This window comes from Pseudophryne corroboree, chromosome 2 (genome assembly GCF_028390025.1).
Source record: "Pseudophryne corroboree isolate aPseCor3 chromosome 2, aPseCor3.hap2, whole genome shotgun sequence".
NCBI classification, from domain to species: Eukaryota; Metazoa; Chordata; class Amphibia; order Anura; family Myobatrachidae; genus Pseudophryne; species Pseudophryne corroboree.
Window position 1 is genome coordinate 529,529,760 of NC_086445.1, and position 25,089 is coordinate 529,554,848.

At 43.8% G+C, this 25,089-nt stretch overlaps 1 protein-coding gene across 3 annotated transcripts in view; it reads right to left on the reverse strand.

Moving 5' to 3' along the window:
- The window catches only part of RIMS3 (regulating synaptic membrane exocytosis 3), a 249,965-nt gene that overhangs the window by 67,398 nt on the left and 157,478 nt on the right, over positions 1-25,089 (reverse strand). For all 3 annotated transcript variants that reach the window (XR_010229178.1, XM_063954211.1, XM_063954212.1), the window contains exons 3-4: positions 18,932-19,073; positions 16,077-16,189 (exon numbers count right to left, since the gene is read on the reverse strand). Coding sequence is in view for 2 of the 3 variants with exons in the window: in XM_063954211.1 (XP_063810281.1) it covers positions 16,077-16,189; positions 18,932-19,073 (255 nt within the window). In the remaining variant the exon portion in view is untranslated. The remainder of the gene's footprint in view (positions 1-16,076; positions 16,190-18,931; positions 19,074-25,089) is intronic.

Below are 25,089 nucleotides of genomic sequence, written 5' to 3' on the forward strand. Positions count from 1 at the left end.
GGCTTCAATAGGTTCCTGACCAGAGTCATGAGCTCCTGAGCTTTTTCCATTGGAAGAAAAACCTTCTTCTGGTCTGTGTCCAGAATCAAGCCCAAGAAGGTCAGACGCGTCGTAGGAACCAACTGTGACTTCGGGATATTGAGAATCCAGCCGTGTTGCTGTAACACCTTCAAAGACAGAGACACGCTGTCCAGTAACTTCTCCCGAGATCTCGCTTTTATGAGGAGATCGTCCAAGTATGGGATATTTGTGACCCCTCGCTTGCGCAGGAGCACCATCATTTCCGCCATTACCTTGGTGAAAATCCTCGGGGCCGTTGAAAGCCCAAACGGCAACGTCTGAAATTGGTAATGACAATCCTGTACAGCAAATCGCAGGAACGCCTGATGAGGAGGAAATATTGGAACATGAAGGTATGCATCCTTTATGATTCAGGGAAACCATAAAATCCCCCCCTTCCAGGCTGGTGATGACCGCCCTGAGCGATTCCATCTTGAACTTGAACTTTCTCAAGTATAGGTTCAGGGTTTTAAAATTCAAAATGGGTCTGACCGAACCGTCCGGTTTCGGAACCACAAACAGGGTTGAATAATAACCCTTTCCTTGCTGCAGTAGAGGAACCTTGACCACTACCTGTTGAAGATACAATTTTTGTATTGCATTCAACACTAACTCCCTCTCTGAGGGAACCGCCGGAAGAGCCGATTTGAAAAACCGGCGAGGAGGCACCTCTTCGAATTCCAGCTTGTATCCCTGAGAAACAATTTCTATTGCCCAGGGATCCACCTGTGAATGAACCCAGATGTGGCTGAAAACTCGAAGACGTGCCCCCACTTGAGCGGACTCCCCCAGGGAAGCCCCAGCGTCATGCGGTGGATTTTGCAGAGGCAAGGGAGGAGTTCTGTTCCTAGGAACTAGCTGTGTGCAGTTTTTTCCTTACCTCTGGCAAGAAAGGACGATCCTCGTACTCTTTTGCTTTTATTCGAACGAAAGGACTGCATTTGATAATGAGGCGCTTTCTCAGGCTGTGAGGGAACATAAGGCAAAAAATTCGATTTACCTGCCGTAGCTGTGGAGACTAGGTCCGAGAGGCCTTCTCCAAATAACTCCTCACCTTTGTAAGGCAAAGACTCCATATGTCTCTTTGAGTCGGCATCACCCGTCCACTGTCGGGTCCATAAGACTCGCCTAGCAGAAACAGACATAGCGTTTATTCTGGAACTTAGCAAACAAATGTCTCTTTGAGTATCCCTCATATATAACGCAGCATCTTTTATATGCCCTAGGGTCATTAAAATGGTATCCTTATCTAGGGTCTCAAATTCCGTAGATAAGGAGTCTGTCCATGCTGCGACAGCACTACAAATCCAGGCCGACGCCATTGCCGGTCTTAGAATTGTACCTGAATGTGTGTAAATGGACTTCATGGTAACCTCCTGTCTGCGATCAGCAGCATCCTTGAGGGTAGCCATATCTTGGGATGGCAGCGCTATCTTTTTTGATAAACGTGTTAATGCCTTGTCCACCTTAGGAGAAGACTCCCATCGTATCCTATCCGTTTGCGGGAAAGGATACGCCATAAGAATCCTTTTGGGAATCTGCAGCCTCTTGTCTGGAGATTCCCAAACCTTTTCGCACAGCTCGCTCAGCTCATACGAGGATGGAAAAGTGACCTCAGGCTTTTTCTCTTTATACATGTGTACCCTCTTGTCAGGGACAGGGGGTTCCTCTGTGATATGCAAAACATCTTTTATTGCAATAATCATATATCGAATGCCCTTAGCCACTTTTGGCTGTAATTTTGCCTCCTCATAGTCGACACTGGAGTCTGAATCCGCGTCGGTATCTGTGTACATTATTTGGGACAATGTGCGCTTCTGAGATCCGGAAGGTCTCGGTGACACAGGGACAGGCATGGTCTGACTACCTGACTGTTCCCTAGCCTCAGCCTTGTCTAATCTCTTGTGTAATAAATTTACACTAGCATTCAAGACATTCCACATCTCCATCCATTCCGGTGTCGGCGCTGCCGACGGAGATCTGACATTCATACACTCCCCCTCCTCCTTAGGTGAGCCTTCCACTTCATACATGTCGACACACGCGTACCGACACACCCCACACACACAGGGAAGCTCTTATCTGAAGACAGTTCCCCACCAGGCCCTTTGGAGAGACAGAGAGAGAGTATGCCAGCACACACCCCAGCGCTATATAACCCAGGCAAAACACAGAATGTTTCCCCAGTAGCGCTGAAATAACTTGTTTTTCGCCAATAATGTGCCCCCCCACTTGAAAAACCCACTGTCACCTCAGTAAGCAGGGGAGAGTCCGGGGAGCTTCCTCTCAGCGCTGTGCTGTGGAGAAAAATGGCGCTGGTGAGTGCTGAGGGAGAAGCCCCGCCCCCTCAGCGGCGGGCTTCTGTCCTGCTCAAATTATTCAAAAACATGGCGGGGGCTCTTTATATACATGTACAGTGCCCAGCTGTACATGTATATATGTGTTTATGCCATAATAGAGGTTTATATTGCTGCCCAGGGCGCCCCCCCTGCGCCCTGCACCCTTACAGTGACCGGAGTGTGTGAGGTGTATGGGAGCAATGGCGCACATCTGCAGTGCTGTGCGTTACCTCAGTGAAGATCACGAAGTCTTCTGCAGCCTTTGAAGCCTTCTTTCTTCTCATACTCACCCGGCTTCTATCTTCTGGCTCTGTGAGGAGGACGGCGGCGCGGCTCTGGGACGAACTCCAGGGTGAGACCTGTGTTCCGACTCCCTCTGGAGCTAATGGTGTCCAGTAGCCTAAGAAACAGGACCTTGAAACTCAGAGAAGTAGGGCTGTTTCTCTCTCCTCAGTCCCACGATGCAGGGAGTCTGTTGCCAGCAGTGCTCCATGAAAATAAAAAACCTAATTAAAATACTTTCTTAGCAGGAAACTCAGGAGAGCTCCCTGCAGTGTACCCATCTCCTCTGGGCACAGTATCAATCTGAGGTCTGGAGGAGGGGCATAGAGGGAGGAGCCAGTGCACACCCAGAGTCAAAGTCTTTTTTAAAGTGCCCATGTCTCCTGCGGAGCCCGTCTATCCCCATGGTCCTTACGGAGTCCCAGTATCCTCTAGGACAGGGGTGGGGAGCCTTTTTTCTACCGAGGGCCATTTGGATATTTATAAAATCCTTCGGGGGCCATACAAGTCTGCCCACGCGCGCGCGCCAAAAAAATGAGTGTGGCCAGTTAAAATGGGACGTGATACACATATGCCCCCAATAGTGCAGTGCCAGATCCACAATTGCCCCCACAGTGCCAGGTATACAAATGACCCTCACAGTGCCAGGTATACAGATGCCCCCACAGTGCCAGGTATACATATGCCCCCACAGTGCCAGGTATACAATTGCCCCTCACAGTGCCAGACATACAGATGCCCCCACAGTGCCAGGCATACAAATGCCCCCACAGTGCCAGGTATACAAATGCCCCCACAGTGCCAGGCATACAGATGCCCCCACAGTGCCAGGCATACAAATGCCCCCACAGTGCCAGGCATACAAATGCCCCTCACAGTGCCAGGTATACAGATACCCCCACAGTGCCAGGTATACAGATGCCCCCACAGTGCCAGGTATACAAATGCCCCCACAGTGCCAGGTATACAAATGCCCCTCACAGTGCCAGGTATACAGATGTCCCCACAGTGCCAGGTATACAGATGCCACCACAGTGCCAGGTATACAGATGTCCCCACAGTGCCAGTTATACAAATTCCCCTCACAGTGCCAGGTATACAGATGCCCCCACAGTGCCAGGTATACAGATGTCCCCACAGTGCCAGTTATACAAATGCCCCTCACAGTGCCAGGTATACAGATGCCCCCACAGTGCCAGGGATACAAATGCCCCCACAGTACCAGGTATACAAATGCCCCTCACAGTGCCAGGCATACAGATGCCCCCACAGTGCCAAGCATACAAATGCCCCCACAGTGCCAGGTATACAAATGCCCCCACAGTGCCAGGTATACAAATGCCCCTCACAGTGCCAGGCATACAGATGCCCCCACAGTGCCAGGCATACAAATGCCCCCACAGTGCCAGGCATACAAATGCCCCTCACAGTGCCAGGTATACAGATGCCCCCACAGTGCCAGGTATACAGATGCCCCCACAGTGCCAGGTATACAAATGCCCCTCACAGTGCCAGGTATACAGATGTCCCCACAGTGCCAGGTATACAGATGTCCCCACAGTGCCAGTTATACAAATGCCCCTCACAGTGCCAGGTATACAGATGCCCCCACAGTGCCAGGTATACAGATATCCCCACAGTGCCAGTTATACAAATGCCCCTCACAGTGCCAGGTATACAGATGCCCCCACAGTGCCAGGTATACAGATGCCCCTCACAGTGCCAGGTATACAGATGTCCCCACAGTGCCAGTTATACAAATGCCCCTCACAGTGCCAGGTATACAGATGCCCCCACAGTGCCAGGGATACAAATGCCCCCAAAGTGCCAGGTATACAAATGCCCCTTACAGTGCCAGGCATACAGATGCCCCCACAGTGCCAAGCATACAAATGCCCCCACAGTGCCAGGTATTCAAATGCCCCTCAGTGCCAGGCATACAGATGCCCCCACAGTGCCAGGCATACAAATGCCCCCACAGTGCCAGGCATACAAATGCCCCTCACAGTGCCAGGTATACAGATGCCCCCACAGTGCCAGGTATACAGATGCCCCCACAGTGCCAGGTATACAGATGCCCCCACAGTGCCAGGTATACAAATGCCCCTCAGAGTGCCAGGTATACAGATGCCCCTCACAGTGCCAGGCATACAGATGCCCCCACAGTGCCAGGCATACAAATGCCCCCCACAGTGCCAGGTATACAAATGCCCCCCACAGTGCCAGGTATACAGATGTCCCCACAGTGCCAGGTATACAGATGTCCCCACAGTGCCAGTTATACAAATGCTCCTCACAGTGCCAGGTATACAGATGCCCCCACAGTGCCAGGTATACAGATGTCCCCACAGTGTCAGTTATACAAATGCCCCTCACAGTGCCAGGTATACAGATGCCCCCACAGTGTATATTGTATATCAGCCATTCATCCAGGGTATACGCTTATATGAAATCTGAAGTGTATATTGTGTATCAGCCCTTCATCCAGGGTATACACTTATATGAACTGTGCAGTATGTACTAACAGATTAGAAGAGTACTAGAGAAGGGTGGTATTCAGTATACCAGTTGTTGGGATCCCGGCGCACAGTATACCGGCGCCGTAATCCTGACAACCAGCATACCGACACCTTTTCTCCCTCTTGGGGGTCCACGACACCCCTGGTGGGAGAATAGATACTGTGCCCACAGCCTGGCGAGCACATCGAGCCCGCAAGGGGCTCATTTGCGCTCGCCCCGCTGCCGGCAAACCGGCGGTCGGGATCCTGGTGCCGGTATGCTGGGAGCCGGGAACCCGGCCGCCGGCAACTCATACCACACAACTAGAGAAGAATGCAGAAATGGGTGACCACACCATCTGGAAATAATTGATGAGCTGCAAGACACACATCCTGTATAGAACACTTTGCTATTCACTCTAGATGTGTCAGTCAGGAACAGTACTAAGCCTACTGGAAATGAATCATGCCATGGCAGCTACTTCTCAGTGACATTTTGTAGTACCCATAGGCCCAGAGCCAGCCCAAGGCATAGGCAAACTAGGCAAATGCCTAGGGCACTTGGTATACCATGGGGCACAAGCAGATTTTGCTGATTAAAATGATATGCGGCATGCGTATATTCTGTACGTGACTGCGGCTGTATCTGCATATGAAATGCTATGTTACAGTGTATTCTTGGAAATCACTGTAATGTAGTATTTCATATGCAGATACAGCCACAGTCGCACACAGAATATAGGCACGCTAATTATCATTTTAATCAGCAGAAGCTGCTTGTGCGTCCTAATCACATAGCAATGAAAATAAGATGCATTTTCTGCAAAAAAAGGCGCCCAACATTAGCAGAGCTAGACAGGAGCTGCCAGCTGACTCAATACTGGCATCTCCTGCTGCATGGCATATTGTGGCAAGATGTATGAGGACACATCTGTATCCAAGTAGAATCAGAGGTCACAGTGTTAGCGGCTGTTGAATGCTGTGTGTGGGTAGGTTCATTGTGCAATAGTGTTCGGTATATGTGTAAGGAGCATTATGTGTGTCATGTGTATAAATGCATTAATAATGTGCGGCATATGTGTAAGGGGCACTATGTGTGTCATTATGTATATAATGGCATTAATAATGTGCGGCATATGTATAAGAGGCACTATGTGTGTCATTATGTGTATTAATAATGTATGGTATATGTGTAAGGGGCACTATGTGTGTCATGTGTATAAGGGTATTAATAATGTGCAAATATGTGTAAGAGGAACTGTGTGTGTCATTGTGTGTGTATAAGGGTATTAATAATGTGCTGCATATGTGTAAGGGGCACTGTGTGTCATTATGTGTATAAGGGTATTACTAATGTTCGAGATATGTGTAAGGGGCACTACGTGTATCATTATGTTTATAAGGGTATTAATAATGTGCGGCATATGTGTAAGGTGCACTATGTGTGTCATTATGTGTATAAGGATATTTATAATATGTGACATATGTGTAAGGGGTACTATGTGTGTTATTATGTGTATAAGGGCATTAATAATGTGCGGCATATGGGTAAGTGACATTGACATTGACAAAGACCTTTGGTCGAAACGCGTTGGTGTGAGGGCTATACACCATTCAAGGACCTTCCAGATCACCGTTATTTAGGTGAGATAATCCGGATCTATCTCATCCTTTTTGATTGTGTTTAACATCTTCTGGGCGGTCTATTAGGATTGACACTACTGTTGTGTTCATTTTAAGAAACCTTTTTGTATAATAAAGTTTTTTTTAACTACACCTCCATCCCTGATATATATTTTATTATACCGAGATTGGGCGCATCCAAGGGTGGAATTCCACCTTCTGAGAAGGAGGTGGAGAAAGAAACCGCTACGTGAGAGACAACAAGTGGAAGACCGTAAGTGGGGTACGCTTACCCATTGATATTCTCAACACTGAGTGAATGGTCAGGCAATTAATCACAGTTAAAGATACCTTTATGTGCCTTTATACACATGTTTAGTGTAAGTACGGTAAGCTGGCTAACTCCTCCGTCTATAAATTTCAATTGAGATAATAGACTACAATTGTGGTCTATTAATTCGACTACTTTCTCCCTTATTTTCCGCCTTGGGTCATCGCTTGGGGAGAAACCGAAAGAAGTCTGGATCATCCATCTGCTCGGCCAGGAGTAGTCTGGACCTATAAAGAAACCTTTATATGTGGAAAAAACTTCCCTCTAGACGTGAGTACGGTACGAAATTTATTCGTCAAACTATGAAATCCTAGAACAACTTCCCCTTTTTGAATCTGGGACGTACTACACGATATCGCTCTCCTGTCTTCTTCCTTTTGAGGGACATTGGAACAAGTTTGCTAAGAGGACTCCAACCCATTTGAATAAGAGAAGGAAGTCTTAAGAAGACCCAACAATCCTTGAACTGACCCACTTCTTAATGTTTAGAGACATTATAGAGATCATTGGTTATTGTGCGCAGTTGATGTAGTCCCCATTTTTTCTTTAGGTCCATTTGTATGGTGTTGAGTGACACCTTGGTACTACGCAACTGCAGCCGTTGAGCGCAGTGGTTTACTATTTTTTGCTTTCTTTACACCACCTACCTGACAGAGATAGATAGATAGATATATCTAGATATAATTCTATCTATCTATCTATCTATCTATCTATCTATCTATCTATCTATCCATCTATGGCCCACACTTATCAAGCCTTGGAGAGTGATAAATAGCACAGTGATAAAGGACCAACCAATCAGCTACTAACTGCCATTTTTCAAACACAATCTGTAACATGTGAGTTAGGAGCTGATTGACTGATACTTTTTCACCGTGCTATTTATCACTCTCCAAGGTTTGATAAATGGGGGCCTAACTATCTTTGGAGAAAGGATAAAGGGGAGCTGAGGGGGAAGAGGGGAGGATCATGTGAAGTGGGAGGTGAGAAAGGCACAGGACTGGTCCCTGTGGAGGGACCAGCCCACAGTAAATAACCACACAATGTAGGTGCTGGAGTTGGGTGCAGGATGGCGCAGGGCCCTGAAGGTGGGCAGGAAGGGCTGTGTGGAGTGATGAGGAGTAGCAGGTGGAAAAGTGATAATCTCTATCTTGACACTGATCCTGGTAAACGTAAAGCCCCGTAACCCAGTACATTCACTGGCACCTCGCAAATATGGGGGGACGGGGAGGTGCAAACCTGTGAGCGCATGTGTGATGGATGTAAGTGCACACAAAAATGCACTTAACCAGGTAACAGTTTATTAACAAGTAGGAGCTAGTCTGTAGATGCAGCACGATCAATAGTAGAAGCGGGACGCCGGAATCCCGACAGCCAGCAAAATGCTGCCGTTTGGAATACCGACCAAATCCCCTACTTCCCATTCAGGTGGTGGACCACCATCCGAGGGGGAATATAATAGTATGGCGAGCAAAGCTTGTCACCGGGCACGAAACGTGGCGAGGAGACTCGCTGCGTTCGCCGCTGGAATTCCGGCTGTCGGGATCGCGGCATCAGTCTACTGACCACCTGTGTTACATACTGGAACCGTAGAAGCATGAGGCAAAATGACTCCTATATATTGAATGTGCTCTTATTGCATTTATATAATATTTTTCCCTCTACAGGACATTACTGCATTCTTGCCGACTTTTTGGCTGCTCTCTCCGGGAGAGAGCAGCCAGGTCGGCTCAGCAGGGGGGCGGGCTGCGACGTGTCGTGCAGAGGGGGGCGGGCCAGAGGTGGAATGGGGGTGTGGCAGAGGCGGAACAGGGGCGTGACTGCTGGATCGCGTCATGTAAGCCATGCCCCCCGCTGTGTAATGCCGCTATTACCGACATTATACAGCAGGGGGCGTGGCTATGATGATGCGATTCAACAAGAATTGCGTCATTGCCTGCCTGGACCGCCCACTTTACTCGCTAAGTGGGCGGTCGGGCAGGGGGGGACCCCTGAAATCGGGAGACTTGCCTGCTCTTCCGGGGAGCCGGGAGGGTCACCCGATTTTCGGGAGCCTCCCGGCCATTCCGGCAGAGTAGGCAAGTATGCATTACTGATGACTAAACACAGTGCTAAGACAGTGTTATTATTACTGTATGTTACAGGGTATATAACAAATGAAAACGTGTATATGCCTAATATTTTGCGTTTTGCATTTCAGTTTACACAAGCTGATGTTTTCTATTGTGCATGGAATGCTATTTTGACCATCCTGGTATTTACCATATGATATATCTGCAATAAGTGACTCTTATGTGAATTGTTTGTGCTCTTCCAGTATAGATATATATTGCAATATTATCCTCCCTACAGTATAAGGTACCTCTGTTGACTGTGTTAATACAGCTTAAACACACTAAGATCGCTGTAACCATGCTTGCCTACTTTTGAAAAAACATTTCAGGGAGATTGTAACACCTATCAGCGTGGACATGTACTGTTACATCTGAGAGGCGTGTCATGAAAATTGCTTACATCCAAACTTAAATGAGCCCCAAAGTTAGTATACTGTATACACATATACTGCAAGTGGCCATGAAAAACCTTATTTAAAATGCATGTAGCCATAGGGATCATTGTGCCTTATAATCAATACAGGGAAATGGCACTGATGATCCCATTTGAATGTATGTATCTCTGATTTATTGTTCCCCCCAAGAATGTAACAGCTACATAATGAGGATTAGGTGCAATCAGGGAGATTGCTGGTCTATTCAGGGAGACAGGGAGATTGCTGCTGTTTCAGGGAGTCTCCTGCAGAATGAGGGAGGGTAGGCAACTATGGTAACCCATGTAAGTGGTATTTGGATAACCACAAGAGTGCAGCATTGAGACTGTTATCTGTGCAATCCATTAATATGTGATTTATTTTCAGATATGTGTGATACAACATAATTATACAGAGTCAGACCCGTACTTTTGCATTTATGGCAATAGATTGATCTAGGAATTTTCCTATTATTTTTCTGAGCTGTGTTTTGAGAATTTAATATACTTTTACTTTGATGTTTGTCTTATGTTAGTAGCATACCTCCCAACTGTCCCGAATACAGTGGGACAGTCCCACTATTGGACACTGTTCCGCTGTCCCATCTGCGGACCGCAGTGTCACGTGGGCGAGAGAGCAGGTTGGAAGAGCCAGGGATCACCGCTGCTCTGCTCAGCAGCTGGTGATCACTGAACAGATGCCGTGCGCATGCCCCACAAATGACGAAAAAACGGGGGTCGCGGCACTAGGCTCCACCACTCCGCCCAAGGCCTTGCCCACCCCTCCCAAAAGATGTTCATTAATGTGGGGAAACAGTGTATATTAATAAACAGACTCCTTCATCCGTAGACCTTATACAGCTATCAGGTACTGTTCCATGATTCATTACTGTTGTCAAGCTGCAAGTGCATTTACATTCATGACCACAAGGGGGCAGTATAGTACTGCAAGTTGTAGTTATACAGTATTAGTGCTTCAGTCAGCAGCAACGTTGGGAAGAAATCTAGGTCTTTCACACACAATACAGTTGTACTGCAGTACTCATATTGCAGTGAAATTAATTATAATTTATAGAAAAATACAGTTAAAATACAAGTTATTCCTATATGCATTCATTTGTAGCTTTCTCTATATATTACAGATTATGATGCGTTTGGGTGATAACACTTTCACACTCCCTGAATATAATGGTCCCACGGCTGGCACTATTGCCTAAACAGTTTCATTAAAAATGTATTTAATATAAAGACACATAAGAACTAATGTATGATAGTGCATTACATAGTGCTGGGTTTTACTTTAGTGTTCTGTGTAAAACTATGAACTGGAAATTGCATTGAAATATAGTAGACTACAGAGCAGGAGAGCTGCATGGACAGCAGGGAGCTACATCACTTTCTCAGCACTGAAATCATAGGATAGTTACTGTATGTAAGTAATAAAATACCATTAGGTGACGGAGACGATTATAAGCAAGAAGAGGTGATTAGAAGAGACGGGCAAATCGATTCAGTTCGTTCTGGAATTCAGCCAAACGTGGCTGTTTCTGATCTTTGTGAATATTACACGAGGATTCCCACTGCATTTGCTACATGGATGTGTAGTACTGCAGTACTGCGTGACTGATTTATCTTCTCCCATTTTACTACCAATATCTGGAGACCTCACAATGTTTTTTTCTGACCCGAAGGCTTGCACCTGTTGGGACGCTGGAATATTGTAATTTCATCAGTACATTCAGAGGTTGGATAATTGTATGGTAATACCCATACAAGCTATCCTAGAAATGTGCACTTGCTTGTATGCCTATATAATACATTTGAAATAATTATATATTACTCCAAAAACAAATCCTTATTTTTTGTTTCATGCATGATCTGGAAAGCTATGTTCTGCATATCTTTTACATAACATCCCCATCGAAAAATATGGGATGGCTGATGGATATTTCGTTATCTCCTGCTTTTTATCTTGTTACATTGCAGCAACACTTAATTCTTCTCTAAAACTTGTGGAAACAGCATGTTATATTATAATATATATATATATATATATATATATATACAGCAGAAAAAGTGATTAAGAAACATTGGCCGATCATCACGACAGACCCCAAATTTGAGGGCATCAACCAGAAACCTCCAATGCATTCCTATAGAAGAGGTCCAAACTTGAAACAGCTATTGATGCGACCATTGTTACAACCGTCCAAAGCAAATCCTTCTTGGCTAACGATGAGGAAGACGGGTTGTTTTCGTTGTGCTGATTGCACGACTTGTAGATCAATGATGAGCGGCTCTTCATTCTCACATCCACATAGTGGTAAAAGAATTCAAATCAAGCATAAACTACCTGGGATTTCGTGATCTACATTATCATTTGCCCATGCGGGTTGTACTATGTACTATGTTGGTTTGACTACACAGTGTTTCAGAGATCATATGGCGAATCATCGCTATTCAATTCGTGTGGCTTTGGAAACAAGTAAAACCGACAAGCCTGTAGCTAAACATTTCTTGCAATATAAACATTCTATTTCAAGTCTGAAATGTATGTTGATTGATCATATTCCTGCCTCAATTAGGGGAGGCGATAGAGAGAAGAAATTAAAATGTCGTGAAGCAAGATGGATTTTTGATTTGGGAACTGTGGTCCCACATGGACTGAATGAAGCCAATCCTTATTAAATTGAATCCAGGAAAATTCCATAAGAATTAATGAGTTTATACCATGATCTTTCTTATTTGAAATTTTTTTCTTTACAGCAGAACCTCTGTTTAAGAATTTCTACATATATGTATATGTGTTTACATGTGTATATACATGTACTGTATATGTCCTTGTGTATGTATATGTTTGTTTTAATCTCTATATTGTTTATATTGTTAACCTGGACACTGCTGCGCTGATCTGACACACTATTAGTTTTAGTGTAGTGGCAGTTGGTCCAGTTTTTACATTTTTAAGTGGAAATTATTAAAAGTTAATTTTTATCTTATAGGCTTCTTGACAATGTATGTGGTGCAGTTGCTGGGCTATCTATACCTACTTTTGTATTATTTTGCCTCTTTCTAACATATTGATTGGGTTTGTTATGTTTTAATAAACAGATTTGACTTCAGCACTGGTTACCTAGGAGACGTAATGTCACTTCCGGTTCTGGTATGTGTTCCTCAGTTGGTGGAACGCATGGCACTTCCTGTTTGGCAGTGCCGTAGTACAGAGCTATGTAACATCGTTGTGGGTGTTTTCTATTCACTGTAGTTGAATATATCCCCTAATTGCCATTTATACTAGTGGTCCTTTTGACTCTTAAACATTCATGTGAGCTGATTCTTAATGTTTAATATGCACTTCCTCTCCATGACACAATCGGAAGGGATGTCAGAAGGAGTGCCTGTGTTATCAATTGGTGTGGGTATAAATATCCTGGCGGCTGCACATGCTGCTTATGCTGCTTTGGGTGTCTTGTGCCACTTTGTGACCTTAAGATGTCTTGACAAAGATCACTGAGCTGATCAAAACGTCGACTGACCTACTTACTATGCTGCTTTGATTAATAAAATGATCTTCTGAAGCTTTTACTGCAAAAACGTGGTGAGTGCCCTCTTTTGAAGTAAGTATATATATATATATATATATATCTATATATCTATATATACACACACATATATATATATATATATATATATATATATCAGTTGAATCGGCACTCACTTCTAATAATAAATACTGCCCCGGTGCCATCCGGAAAACATTTATATGTACAGTAAGCCCAGCAAGCAGCGGCACTCAGGGTCTGGTCACAGCAGGTACAGTGCAAAGTGCAGAAAGTGCTTTTATTCAATCACTCCATGTCCAACGTTTTGGAGCCACAACGCCCCTTTTTCAAGGTATCACCTTGAAAAAGGGGCGTTGTGGCCCTGAAACGTTGGACATGGAGTGATTGAATAAAAGCACTTTCTGCACTTTGCACTGTACCTGCTGTGACCAGACCCTGAGTGCAGCTGCTTGCTGGGCTTACTGTACATATATATATATATATATATATACCGTATATACTCGAGATAAGCCGACTTTTTCAGCACTTTTTTTTGTGCTGAAAAAGCCCCCTCGGCTTATACTCGAGTCAGTGCAGGGAAGGAGTGGGAACACGGAGGGCAGTGCAGTGCAGTGTGAAGGAGGGACACGGAGGGCACAGCACGCGCCTCTCCTGTGTCCCTCCTGCGTCTCCGGCGGGTCTATTAAAGGAAGTACCCGTTCATGAGCTCTGATTGGCTCACGAACCGGCACTTCATTTAACAGACCCGCCACGGCCGCTGGAGACGCAGGAGGGACACAGGAGAGGCGCGCGCTGTGCCCTCCGTGTCCCTCCTTCACAAGACAGCGCGGGAGCGGCGGAAGGTAAGTAACTGGCACTGGGGGAGCATATTTAGCACTTGGGGGGCACATATCTGGCACTAAGGGGGCATATCTGGCACTGAGGGGGCATATCTGGCACAATGAGGGGGCATATCTGGCACTATGAGGGCATATCTGGCACTGAGGGGGCATATCTGGCACTATGAGGGCATATCTGGCACTATGAGGGGGCATATCTGGCACTATGAGGGCATATCTGGCACTGAGGGGGCATATCTGGCACTATGAGGGCATATCTGGCACTGAGGGGGCATATCTGGCACTGAGGGGGCATATCTGGCACTATGAGGGGGCATATCTGGCACTATGAGGGGGACATATCTGACATTATGAGGGCATATCTGGAACTGAGGGGGAATATCTGGCACTGTGAGAGCATATATGGCACTGAGGGGGGCATATCTGGCACTGAGGGGGCATATCTGGCAGTGTGAGGGCATATCTGGCAGTGTGGGGGCATATCTGGCACTGTGAGGGCATATCTGGCACTGTGAGGGCATATCTGGCACTGTGGGGGCATATCTGGCAGTGTGAGGGCTGTGTACGGCTAGAGCTGCATTTCCCACCCTAGGCTTATACTCGAGTCAATAAGTTTTCCCAGGTTTTTGTGGTAAAATTAGGTGCCTCGGCTTATATTCGGGTTGACTTATACTCGAGTATATACGGTATATATACGGTATATATATATATATATATATATATATATATATATAATGTATTCTACTCTCCTTTTGCACTAATAAAATTAGTGTGTGTAGTTTTTTGGGCTGCCCTTCTCATTGAGTTCCCTGTTAGCCAGAACTAGAGTAAGGCAATATACAACAATAGTGAGCCGCGCCCCTATATCATTGGTGAGAACAAATCAACACTCTACTCAACCATATGTAGCTTCCTAGAGTCTACAATAAACAGTTTATAACATGTTCCAATTCACATATATTTATTTTAAAGCTTTTGTTATTTAAAATAACAATTCTGTGTCCGATGTATACAGATATCCTTTTCTCCTCCTTCTGTTTATGATGATCGGAGACCACAATGATAACAATTAACCAACGCGTTTCATCTCATGCCGCAACTTCATCAAGGATATGTCTTTTGTTATACAAAGAATCATCAACCAAATGTGAATTTTGGTGTGGACACTCAGGCCTGTTTAATTGAGCTTAAGGTTCTTTATTCATGGCCCATTGCCTGGTTCATTGTTCAAAATGGCGTATTACAGCTCAGATAATTAGTTTATCATGTTTAAGAAGAAGTCCGCAATGGGATCTACCCTCCAAACCAGTATGTCTCCTCCTATGGATCCCATATGTCTGATACACTGGCGTATTTATAATGGGTGCACGGTCTGCGGTGTGGGCCCCCCTGGATCCTGGGGGCCCATGTGCACCGCACACACTGCACCCATTAAAAATACGCCAGTGACTATAACTATGACTTCTGCAATTTGCCTACAAATAGAATGCAAGCTGTTTTACTGGCTCATTTGTAGTGTGCTGGGGGATTTTGTGTGTTTTCCTTATCTATATAACCCCTCCCTTTCATGCATCTGCTCAGTCTATAAACTGATTTGAGCAACTGCCACTTATTCAGAGGTGTATTAACACCCAGAGAGACCCATGTGCAGTCATCTTTTCAGTGATATTTTCAGGAAGATGGTGCATGCGCAGAAGACAGCAAATGTGCTGGTACAGTGCCATAGTCTTTGATATCATCTAATCCTATGCCATTTTTCTGAAGGTGTCACTCAAAGATGGTGCCTCTTGCAGATTACAGATGGGGGCGACACATGCACAAAATCAGTGGGTTTGTTCTGGGCAGTTGTGCCCCCTTGACCCAAAGGCCAGTGTACACCTCACACTTTGCATCCATTATAGATAAGCTACTGAATTTATGTATCTTTAAACCGTAAAGTTCCAGATATTCATGAACAGTTCATAATATGAATTACATTTTTGTTTGTTACATATAAATATTTAAGTGATACTCACCCATAGGAGGTGTAGCAAGGGTCTGTCTCCCAACAATCTGCGCTGGGCCAAGTCCATCCAAAAAGTTACTAAACTGACTCTCTGCTCCTAACCGGGTTGTGGGGAATATAAATCTGCAAATATGAAAAGAAGGATGTGTATAGATACTTATCGTGTGACATCGTAACAAATTCCTTAAGAAAACATTAAAATTTTATTACCTTTATGATATACTAGTATCTGCATAAAGTCTGAGATCCAAATATAATAGCCTGTGGTAAGGCAAGGAAAATGCTCTGCATGGGACAGTGGAGGCTGTAAAAGGAAGATTCTCACCTCCACCATCCAGGGATGAGCACATGTATTGTACAGACAGACAACTCTATGGGGTAAATTTACTAAGATGGGAGTTCTATTTAAGATGGGATGTTGCCCATAGCAACCAATCAGATTCCAGGTACTATCATCTAGAAGGTAATAGATAAATGAGAAGTAGAATCTGATTGGTTGCTGTGGGCAACATCCACTCTTAAATAGAACTCCCATCTTAGTAAATTTACCCCTATGTGCACAAGTCTGTACAGCTCCTCCCTGCTGATGCCTCTGGCTATCACTGGCTTCATCCCTCTGCACAATCAGATCCCTCTCCTCCCAGGCTGTAATCAGGAGGGATGCTGTCACAACTAGCAGCCTGCCCCCATGTCTGCGTGCTTAGCCCTTACAGTCTTCACTACCTCAACCAATGATCCCTACATACTCACCAATACCTCTTTGCACTACCTCCTGAATACCTTTATACTAACCACTACTTGTCTGCACTACCTCCCTGACCCCTGCATACTCGCCATTATCTCTCTGACACTACTTCCCGGTGCTATGCCCATTACCCTACCCACACTAGCAATCTGCACTGCTTCCATAACCCCTCCATACCTACCTGAGCTACATAATATAGATAGATCAATTTGAATCATAAGAACTTCTGTTTTATAGATTTTTTTTTAGCATACATAAGTGGTCACAAATAATAACAATACTATTGTCCAGTCTAGTTGGCCACACTCCTCTAATGACTGGCTACATGCCTTCTCTATAATGGCATTTCCCGGTGGGCCCTTCATGCTCTTGTTCGCCATTACCTACCTATATACTACTGCTGGCCTCTGTAATATAGAGCAGCACAGCTGCAGTGGTATATCATGCAGGGGAGAGAAGACAGCTGCTGCTCAGTGGCAGCAGCCTCCCTAAACTCTCCACAGCCCAGTAGCAGCTGTCTCCTCTCTCTCTCCTTGTATGCAGTCATGCTGCACTGCTGTATATTACAATGGCCATCAGTAGTGGAAAGATAAGAACTGTTATGGGGTGGGGGGCCCCCAGGATCCACCCCCCGCGGGTGGTGCTGACAAGTGGGGGAGGGCTGGAGGACTGGGGATGGACCCCCTCTGTCATCTGTCCCCCTGGTCACCTGAAGGCCTATCACACTGAACGAATGTCTCTTTTCAATACATACTACAGCAATAGGGGTTAGGACAGGAGTGAGCGTGCATTGAAGAGACGTAACAAACCTTACACAATTATGTAGATTACTGCAATACTGATTAATGGTGCTAAAAGTTTCTGCTTTTTTTATGTGTCCTGGGCTGGGGGGAATACTTGGCCTAAAATATGAAACTGCAGTAAAGTGTAATGATAAAATAAAAATTTTGCTTTCAAATATGGAACATCACATCTACTGTAGGTAGTGTCGGAGTGGGGTATGAAGGGCCCACCGGGGGAATGCAGTGATACGGGCCAATATTTAGGGGTGTGGCCAGCCTCCACATAGGCTTGAAATGCACAATAGCTTAGTGCAGTGTAATGCAACACATCTACCATGTATAATACAAGTGCACAGTCTGGAACCTGATCCCTAGAGGAAGGAGTGGGCCCTCAGGCAGTGGGGCCTACCGGTGGTTTCCCTGGTACCCCTGTGGGCCAGTCCGACCCTGACTGTAGGAAAGCTTAGTTCCATATGTAAATGAATGTCACAATGATAATAGCACATGTGGGTGCATCCCACTACCCCCTTTTTTTTTAACTTCCAATTAATTTAGCCCTGTCAGTTGACATCCCCCCCCTTCCCATAATCCATCTGCGTATGCCTTTACAAGTATGTACTCTATAAGGTTTCAGATTTTAATCATATACATGGAGTACATTATAAAAAAAATGTTGTTATTTAAAGACTTGCGGGAATCCTAATTTTCAGAAGAGAAAAAAAAAAAAACAATGAGAAAAACAGGACTAACAAAGGAGGACAGAGAACAACTCTGCTTGCATTAGACATTCTAGAATGAAATGGGAATTGTATTTTGGAGAGGTTATTGGGGCTAATTCAGACCTGATTGCTGCTGTGCGTTTTCGCACAGCGGCCGATCAGGTCTGAACTGCGCATGATCGACAGACAGAGGTGTTCGCTGAGTGGGAGGGGGCGGCAGCATTGGGCCGCCGTTTTGGGGGCGCAGTCCGGGCAACGCAGGCATGCCCGTACCGTGCGGGGGGCAGGCCGAGGCGGCTGCGTGACTTCACACGCAGCCACTGCAACCCGGAGAGCGACGGATAGCCCCCTGCCAGCGCACAGGAGCTACGCTGGTAGGGAGCTACTCATCAGGTACAAAAGCATCACTGCCGCGCGATGGGGAGGGCCAGACATGCACGGGGGAAGGGACGGACATGCGGGACGGACTAGCCCTGTGCTGGGCGTCCCCCCGCATGTCAGGGTGGCTGATCGTAGCTACGAACAGGTCTGAATTAGGCCCATTGTTTGAAGCAAAATAGAGTATCATATAAAGTTTTTAAAAGTAAAAAAAAAATTATAAATGAAGACTGTGACCTACGTGCCATCAGAACTGTTGCTATTTGTGCTGCCATCTGTAGATTCCCGGCTCCCTTGCCTTGTCACCCGATTCCTCATCTCCACAGCAATCCCTGTCTCTGTGCTGCGTCGAATATTACTGCGTAGTTTTTTTGTAGTACCATCTGTGAACATCAAGAAAACATTGCTTAACAGCAGCACAGAGTGAAAATAGAGAGCATCATATACAGTAATTAAACAGAATACATACGGAATTGTACAACAGCAGTCTCAAATATCCTACATACACGGCATAAAAACAATATACAGTATATTGTTAATAAGTAAAGCATGATATGGTTGGAGTCCAGCATAAAAGTGGTAGTTTACTGTTTCTAAAACCTTTGTCACCAACCTGACTGATATGTGTACCCTAAGCTAGATATCTGTTTTGAAGACCCTCAGCCAACCATTAACCTCGACCCATTTGCCAACCTGTATCTGCAACCTGCTCCAACCAGAAGCTCAGAAGAACTGGAGGGGGTAATGACTGCAGCAACATACACAAGAAGAAGCCCAAAGAAGAGGGGTAGGATAGCCAGCCAGTAGCAACTAGGCACATGTATTTTTCTATCACTGTGTTATTGGATTAGCAAGAGAAAGCTGATAACAAACACCCAAAAAACTGCCTTATTTTATAGTTGATACAATGTAAGTTGTGCACACAGCTCTAATCAGAGTGATAGGCACTTAGTTTCCTCCGACTCTTGCAGGGCCATCTTATTGTTTAGGCACACTAGGCAGTTGCCCAGGGCCCCACAATTCTAGAGGCCTTTGAGCAGGGGCAGTTGATAGTCACACAATCAGAGCGGCGAGGCAGCACTCTCTATTTGCCTGTAGTCAGACAGTGAATGGCTATCAGCATGCTGATTGGTGGATGGCTGGAGCTATCCAATAATCGGACTGCTGGGGTCACATACAATATCCCGGCAGTCTGGATGTCAGCAGTCAAAAAACTGACTGCGGCATCCCAATGTTGGGAATCCCGACACCCTCACAGTAAGGTAGCTTAACCTAAGCCCTAACCCCCCTAGCCATAACCCTACCTCCCCGTTGCCTAAACCTAACACACCCCCTACCGCAGCCCAACCCTCCCAGATGTTGCCTATCCCTAATCCCCATTCCCGCAGCCTAAACCTAACCCTCCCTTCCCTGCAGCCTAACCCTCCCTAGGGGTGCCTAACCCTAGCCCACCCTCCCCGCAGCCTAACCCTAACCCTCTCACCCCTGCAGCCTGAACCTAAACCTCTTCCCATAGTTTACCAATCCTGAGTGGTGGCAGGTCCTCATACGGGATCCTGGAGTCATCCTTGTTGGGATCCCGGTGTCGGTATTCCCATCGGTGTCGGGGGCATATCTGGCAGTGTGAGGGCTGTGTACGGCTAGAGCTGCATTTCCCACCCTAGGCTTATACTCGAGTCAATAAGTTTTCCCAGGTTTTTGTGGTAAAATTAGGTGCCTCGGCTTATATTCGGGTTGACTTATACTCGAGTATATAAGGTATATATATATATATATATATATATATAATATATTCTACTCTCCTTTTGCACTAATAAAATTAGTGTGTGTAGTTTTTTGGGCTGCCCTTCTCATTGAGTTCCCTGTGTTGCCTTATAGGTAATTGTCTGCACTTAGTATAATATTAGGGCAATGGATATTGTCTGAATCAAAATATAATTCATTATAAATAGGCGATGTTACCATAGTGGACAGTATACTGGATATATATAGTAAGGAATAGATATGAAATAAGTTTGAATGTATGTGTTTATATAGATATACTGTATATTTGTGTTTTACAGCAAGATGGTAAAAAATAGTGTAGGGAACAGGTTTATTCTGCTCTAGTCATAAATAAGGCCAGAGAGGTTACAGTAAGATCAAGAGTCATTGTAGAGAAAAGGTATTAGGCCATAAATGATAATAGGTATGTGACAGAGCTCTGTTGGTCATTGGAATTCACAGGTGTGCTTACAGTAGATCAGAATCTACTGGTTTGTCTATTGTCCAGTGAAGGTTAAAAGCTAGGGAGTATAAATTAACTACTATGAAAAGAGATCACATCCATTGATAAAACATTGTGTAACCGACCCCAGGAAAACTTGTCAATACAACAGAACTTTGGATGAAAAGACATTCCAGATTTTACAATACTATACTTGCTTAAGGCAGTGTGGACACCACACTTTTATGACACCATGCCTCCGTGAACAGGACACGACAGCCCAGTTCAATGTTTGTTTTATTACACCTTGGAATCTGACAAACCTATAATTACCTATTCCATTGGAAACTATGAGAATATGATAGTTTGAATTGGTAAAATATGAGATAAAAGGACCAGACTTGTAGTTAGGAGTTAGAAGGAAGAGGGAGAGGGAGAAGAAGAAGGAGAAGGAAGGAAGTCAGTCAGGAGGAGAAGTCATGGAGAACATGCAGAAGGAATGATTCTTGGGATGGCAATCTTTAACTTGCAAGTATACATTTTATGTTAGCAATTGAAACTGTTTGTGAAACTTATGTCATGTTGTTTTATGTTATGTAACGAAGGAAGCATATATAATTATAATTAGTATATATATCACTACTGTGTATATCTTATTCTGTACGATTTGATCTGCCTGTAAATAAAGAATCATATAAAAAGAGCGGTAATATTCAAGCTTGAACTCTCTTTAAGGAATCTTAACTTAATAACTTCATAAGTCATATGTATAAGGACTGCATATATGTATCAGCCAATTAGTTTGTAAGCCTGACATAATATATTTGCAGATATATATGATAAATGCATATTAATTGAAATATATCCATATATTAAATACCATATATGATATATTAAATATTAATATTCATAAATATGATTCCATATAAAAAATAGTGTAGGGAACAGGTTTATTCTGCTCTAGTCATAAATAAGGCCAGAGAGGTTACAGTAAGATCAAGAGTCATTGTAGAGAAAAGGTATTAGGCCATAAATGATAATAGGTATGTGACAGAGCTCTGTTGGTCATTGGAATTCACAGGTGTGCTTACAGTAGATCAGAATCTACTGGTTTGTCTATTGTCCAGTGAAGGTTAAAAGCTAGGGAGTATAAATTAACTACTATGAAAAGAGATCACATCCATTGATAAAACATTGTGTAACCGACCCCAGGAAAACTTGTCAATACAACAGAACTTTGGATGAAAAGACATTCCAGATTTTACAATACTATACTTGCTTAAGGCAGTGTGGACACCACACTTTTATGACACCATGCCTCCGTGAACAGGACACGACAGCCCAGTTCAATGTTTGTTTTATTACACCTTGGAATCTGACAAACCTATAATTACCTATTCCATTGGAAACTATGAGAATATGATAGTTTGAATTGGTAAAATATGAGATAAAAGGACCAGACTTGTAGTTAGGAGTTAGAAGGAAGAGGGAGAGGGAGAAGAAGAAGGAGAAGGAAGGAAGTCAGTCAGGAGGAGAAGTCATGGAGAACATGCAGAAGGAATGATTCTTGGGATGGCAATCTTTAACTTGCAAGTATACATTTTATGTTAGCAATTGAAACTGTTTGTGAAACTTATGTCATGTTGTTTTATGTTATGTAACGAAGGAAGCATATATAATTATAATTAGTATATATATCACTACTGTGTATATCTTATTCTGTACGATTTGATCTGCCTGTAAATAAAGAATCATATAAAAAGAGCGGTAATATTCAAGCTTGAACTCTCTTTAAGGAATCTTAACTTAATAACTTCATAAGTCATATGTATAAGGACTGCATATATGTATCAGCCAATTAGTTTGTAAGCCTGACATAATATATTTGCAGATATATATGATAAATGCATATTAATTGAAATATATCCATATATTAAATACCATATATGATATATTAAATATTAATATTCATAAATATGATTCCATAAATCAATATTGGCGACCACGAAGGGACTTGTTATTACTGAATCTGATTATCTGATTTATAATATTTATGAGGAGTAGCAAATGCTATAAGCTGGCTACCAAATCTGCAGAATCACGGTGGGGATGTATCTATGAAAATTTATTACCATTGTGTAATGTCAATTTTGTATTCTGTATAACCTAGGATAAATGTGTTAGTGCAATATACGTTATTTTAACTAACATAATATCTATTAGGAAGCAGCACCAAAGGCTATAAGCCTGCTGGCAAAATACAAGATCACAGTGGAATAGGTTACAAATGAGAATAAAGAATTTAAAGGCCTAGAATAGAAAATGTGCACAGTGGAAAAGAGTATTTCCAAATAAATGTATAAATGTACCAGGTATTAGAGTTTAACCTTAAGACACCGGTCAATCTTAAGGAGAGGATACCTTCAGTACTAAAAACAAAGAATATATAAATTTAGCATTGAAATGTTAAAAATGCAAAAGTTTTCTGTAGCATTTAGAAAAATGCGCAGAACTGCGGCTCTAGAAGCCAAACAGAAATGTAAAGAAGAATCAGGTTCACGTCTTCGTAAGGCGTGCCTGACCATTAATGCAAAAATGCATTCGTTATTTAAGTCCCTTAAACAGAAAAATAAACAGAAAAAGTTTGGGGCAGAAGCGAAAAGCCTGACAGTTTGTAATCAAATTGTCAAGATCTCTGATGAAGAGATAACATCCAGCAAGCAAGCTGAGATAGAAACACCAAACAGGAATAGTGTTGAGGTATGTGAAACTCTGTACACAGAGTCTACAGGAGTCAGAAATGACTTAATCAGTCAAGATCCTAAAATTAAGGAAAGTTACATGTTGCAGGACTGCATCAATGTGCAGCGCATGGAGTCTGCTATGGTCACACAGACCACCAGCAGAACAGCCTCTGTGGTAAAGGAAGAAAGTAGCAATGTGCCGGATGTGTCTATCATCAGACAGCACATTAATGTAAAGGAGGTAGCAGCAATAGGAGATGTCCCCTATACTGTGTCTAGTAAGGGGGAAGATCATTGTAACTCAGATTATGAGTATTCTGCTGAATACACTCTCAGAGTTCCCAATGTAAATGAAGAATTTGTTATGCCCTTAGGCAAAGGTGAATTGTCAGCAGATTTAAACACTGATAGCAGCAGTACAGTGCACACAGGGGTGGGGAAGTTCCCCATGGTGAAAACTCCCATGGCAACCAGAGTTGCAAACCTTGAAATGTATTCACCTGGAAACATGTTTAAAGGGAAAATCCATGAAATTAATTCAGGAATGCATGTTTACAAACAAAGTTCCCAAACTTATGTAACCCCCACAGAGCACTCAGAGACTTCTAGTGATGGTGCAAATGTTTGCATGCTCTCAGAGAGACCACATGCAGAGTGTCATTCTGCAAACCACACACCAATTAACAATGACAAAAAGGATCACCAGGATGAAAATGTTTTTATGCCCTGGTGCCATAACCATTTTATTACAGGTGTGGAAAGACAGAAAGCCCTGGGACCTGCAATACATATTTGGCAAAGTTTAACAAGTTTCTCTCCCCACAAAAGTAGGTTTTTTCAGAAGCTCCAAGATTCTTCCAAACTAAGGAGCCACACCAAGCAGCAAACGCTATGGTTAAAGACAGTCTGGGACCAGGCTGCATCACAAGGGAGTATGGTCACAAGTGAATACGGTAGTATCATTCCTTTACTTGTTAGATCCAATGAAGCCATTGTTTGCTTTGATGTTCAAACAGCCACAGTTTCCAAATTAAACCTGCATCATATCTGCAGCGACAATTGTGCTGTCATTGACACACAATGTGACAGGAAAGATTGGCACAGGCCAGAAACAATTGTTTGTTTGTTATTCAATCGTTAAAAGACACATTTGTAAATTCTGTACCTGATAACATGCAGCAGATAGGACAGAATGCATAGCAAGCTATGTTAAATCACTGTATAAATATCTGTGATAGTCATTGTATGTATTTTTGTTTGATTCATAGTAATCCTGGCAACCTGTATACAGAATGGTGCAAGACTCCAAAAAGACTCCAATTTACAAGGGAAAAGGTCTTCATTAACCCTTTCATCGCTGCTATCCAGCAAAATCTACATAGCATCCCTAAAGACTGATATATGGACAAATCCTCAAGGAGTTTTCTAGTTTCACAAGAAAGGGGAATG